At 31.3% G+C, this 3566-nt stretch overlaps 1 protein-coding gene across 1 annotated transcript; it reads left to right on the top strand.

Annotated features, from left to right (window-relative positions):
• The first annotated feature begins 254 nt into the window (after positions 1 to 254).
• LOC119666109 lies at positions 255 to 1777 on the top strand. Its single transcript, XM_038075387.1, has 3 exons — positions 255 to 313; positions 368 to 700; positions 1219 to 1777. The coding sequence occupies exons 1-3, from the start codon at positions 255 to 257 to the stop codon at positions 1775 to 1777; spliced, it is 951 nt and encodes a 316-aa protein (XP_037931315.1).
• The last annotated feature ends 1789 nt before the right edge of the window (positions 1778 to 3566 follow it).

The following is a 3566-nucleotide window of genomic DNA, read 5'->3' as shown; positions in this document are numbered from 1 at the left end:
ATACCGAACCTGTTTTTTAAAAATCTGGAGTTCCCACAATACAAATTCTGTTTGTATTTTTGTCAAGAATTATGTGGCGGCCATATAACATCTCTGCCCACACATGTCAACATCAAAAAACAGATAATCAGCTGTCAAATAGAGGGCAATTTCTTCATTTAGTTTGTTAAATAAATTGCATTTAGGTTGTCTGTATTTTTAAGTTGCAAGTGATAACATGGCACCAAAAAAAGGTACTATCCATTAAAGAAAAAATGGAAATTATTAACGTGTTCGAAAACGAAAAATTGTCTGCACGTGAAATTGTAAAAAGGTAAATTTTAAACCCATAAAAAATGAAATTTTGCACAATTTTTTGTATTCAAAGGTTTAATATTGGCAAAACACAAGCTGCAGAAATCAATAAAAATAAAGCAACAATTCGTTCTAGATGGGAGTCTGGAGTTAACGTTCATCAAAAGCGAAGTTTTCTTAAAGAAGCTGGCTCTGAAATAGACAAGATGTGTTTTGATTGGTTTGCTAAGGCTAGAATTCAAAAAATTCCTTTATCTGGCCCTATTGTAAAGGCAAAAGCAATCGAAATAGCAATCAAATTAGGTATATCTAATTTTAATGCTTCAAATGGATGGTTGAATAGATGGCGCTTAAGGAATAATGTTGCTTTCAAGTGCATATCTGCATATCTGGTGAATCTGCAGATGTAAACCAGGAGGATGTAGATCAGTTCAGGGGAAAGTTGTCACCTTTGTTGAGCAAATACAAGCCCCAGGACATTTACAATGCAGATGAAAGCGGGCTTTTCTTTCGCGCATTGCCTAACAAAACTCTCGCTCTTAAATCTGAAAAATGCATTGGCGGTAAATTTCCGAAGGAAAGACTTACAATTTTGTTTTGCGCAAACATGGTGGGAGAAAAAGAGCTCCTTTTGGTTATAGGTAAAGCAGCTCGCCCTCGATTATTTAAATATGTTTCTATCATTTACCTGCCAGTGATTTGGAAATCTAATAGAAAAGCATGGATGGCTGCAACAGTTCAATAAAAAAATGAGAGTTCAGAATAGAAAAATTGTTTTGTTTTTGGATAATGCAACATCTCATCCAAGGGAATTAAACTTAACTAACATAAATATTGTTTTTTGCCTCCAAACACAACGACAGCAATCCAACCTCTTGATCAAGGAGTAATCCAAAATTTTAAAATTTTCTATAATTTTCTATAATTGCTACGTAAAATCAACACTACAAGGTCAGCTTTAGAGCTGGCAAAATCTATTAATGTACTTGAAGCTGTTTATTTCCTTAAAACATCTTGGGATAAAGTAAAAACAACAACAATCCAAAATGGGTTCTGTAAAGCAGGATTTTCAAAAGATGATGAAAGTTTTTCCGATTTTGATCCCGAAGATGACATTCCACTGGCACTCTATGCTAAATTTCAGGAAGGACCTGACTTGGCGAATGATTTTGACGATTTTCTCAAAATAGACAGAAATGTTTGCACTGAAGATGACAATATCGAAATTGAATTTGAAGAGCATAACGATAAAATGGACATAAGTGATTCAGAAGAAGAACCTAATGAAGAAATAAGTGAGCCCATAACATCGTACGATGAGGCGTTAACACTTGTTGCACGTTTGAAACAATTTGCCAAAAATGACTTCGTAGCTTTTCAACACATCAAAAATATCGAGAGTCATTTTGAAAATGAGCATTTTAAATTAAAACAATCAATGCTTAAGCAATCAATCATTACAAAATTTTTCCAACCAAAATAGTATTGATATGCAAAAACTAACATATTTTATTGACACATGTAACAATATGTATGTTTGTATATATAATATTAATTATAAAATAATAACGAATTTGCACAATATATTAAATAAACGACAATTTAATTATAATTTTTTGTAGTCTTTCCCATAAGCGGACATCTCTCATGACCGGACAAAAACACTGTGACGGTGAGTATCCGGTTATGAGGAATTTTACTGTAGTACATATGAAACAACTATTCTATTACCTTATATTGTAATAATAACCTGCAAATATATAGCATACACATAGCAGAAAAAGCCTACGGATATTCACAAAATTTTTCTTATATTACGCATAACTTTTTTAATTTTTACTCAAATTTATTTTTATTTCCTGATTTATTTTAACCAAAGAAACAACAATAAAGTTGCAATATAAAAAATTAATAGTTATTCTTAAAAAAAAAAATTTAAACACAATTATGTGCAAAAGTAGCAATTTTTGAAGCAGAAAAAGTCTACGGATATATCTTAATATTTACATTAAAACAATAAAATTCACAAAAATCTTAAATTTAATAACCTGTGGGATAACCTCTGCATTTAACAATCTCTGTTAAGCGTCTTTGCATGGACTCAACTAGCTTTGCTGTATCCTGTGCGTTTATTTCTACCCATTCTTCTTTGATGACGCTTCTTGCTATATCCTTGCCGGAAAACATATGCTGGCGAATCTTATTTTCCTAATAAACCCAAAGATGTTCTATAGGACTAAGGTTTGGTGATTCTGGTAGTGTTAGAAGTTGCCTGAGAGCATAGTACAGCATACAAGTCCGTACGATGACTGCGGTATGCTTAGAGTCATTGCCCTGCTGAAACAAAAAGGTTGCCTCAAGTCCTAACATTCTGACATTTTCTTTCAAATTTGTTTTTAGAATATTCAGACAGCCATGTTTCTCCATTGTATCTTGTACAAACTCAAGTCTGACAGCACTATTACTTGCTATACACCCCTAAATCATTACGTCTTCACCAACACGTTTTACTGTTTACTGTTTATCATAGGCTGTGCATAATTTTCTCCATACAAGTTTTCTAAATTTGATTCCAAATATGTAAAATTAATTCTCATTGGAGAAAATAACTCATTTTCAGAACTTTATAGGTTTATTTATACGCTTTCTTAATCATTTTATTCTATTATATCTGGATATGTATGGCTTCTTTCCTGCAATCAGGGTGTAATACATGCATTTCTTCAAAATTTTCCGCACAGTATCAGGACATATTTTGTTTTCAAGTATTTCGGCAATATGTTCAGTTATTTTGAAGGCTGTTACTCTTGGATTTACTTTCACCTGGTTGATTATGCTACGTCTTCCTCTATTTGACAGAATTGTGGGGCGGTGAGTGAGAGGTTTAGAAACGTAAGTACTCGTCTCTTTGAAGTTATTTGTTATTCTAAAATTTAAACTAATTTCACGTCTTTTATTTTATATTGTAAAAATTTATTGCTTATATAAAAAATATTATTAAATGATTAATTTTTAGACTCTTTACGAAGTCAACTGATAATTAAATATCATTTAATGACACTTTTATGATTGCAAGCGAATTTAAATTAGCGGTAAATGTAAATATTAAGAAATATCCGTAGACTTTTTCTGCTTCAAAAATTGCTACTTTTGCATATAATTGTGTTTAATTTTTTTTTAAAGAGTAACTGTTAATTTTTTATATTGGAACTTTATTGTTGTTTCTTTGGTTAAAATAAATTAGGAAATAAAAATGAATTTGAGTAAAAATT

Source organism: Teleopsis dalmanni, chromosome 1 (genome assembly GCF_002237135.1).
Source record: "Teleopsis dalmanni isolate 2A chromosome 1, ASM223713v2, whole genome shotgun sequence".
NCBI classification, from domain to species: Eukaryota; Metazoa; Arthropoda; class Insecta; order Diptera; family Diopsidae; genus Teleopsis; species Teleopsis dalmanni.
The sequence above is the reverse complement of the archived record's forward strand: the minus strand, read 5'-3'. Positions and strand labels throughout refer to the sequence as shown.

Excerpts from the sequence above, each read along its gene's own strand:
- LOC119666109 (XM_038075387.1), top strand. The coding sequence starts at position 255 with ATGGAAATTATTAACGTGTTCGAAAACGAAAAATTGTCTGCACGTGAA. Across the intron at positions 314-367 it reads GCACGTGAAATTGTAAAAAG|GTTTAATATTGGCAAAACAC; the intron begins GTAAATTTTAAA and ends TTGTATTCAAAG. Across the intron at positions 701-1,218 it reads TATCTGGTGAATCTGCAGAT|ATTGCTACGTAAAATCAACA; the intron begins GTAAACCAGGAG and ends TAATTTTCTATA.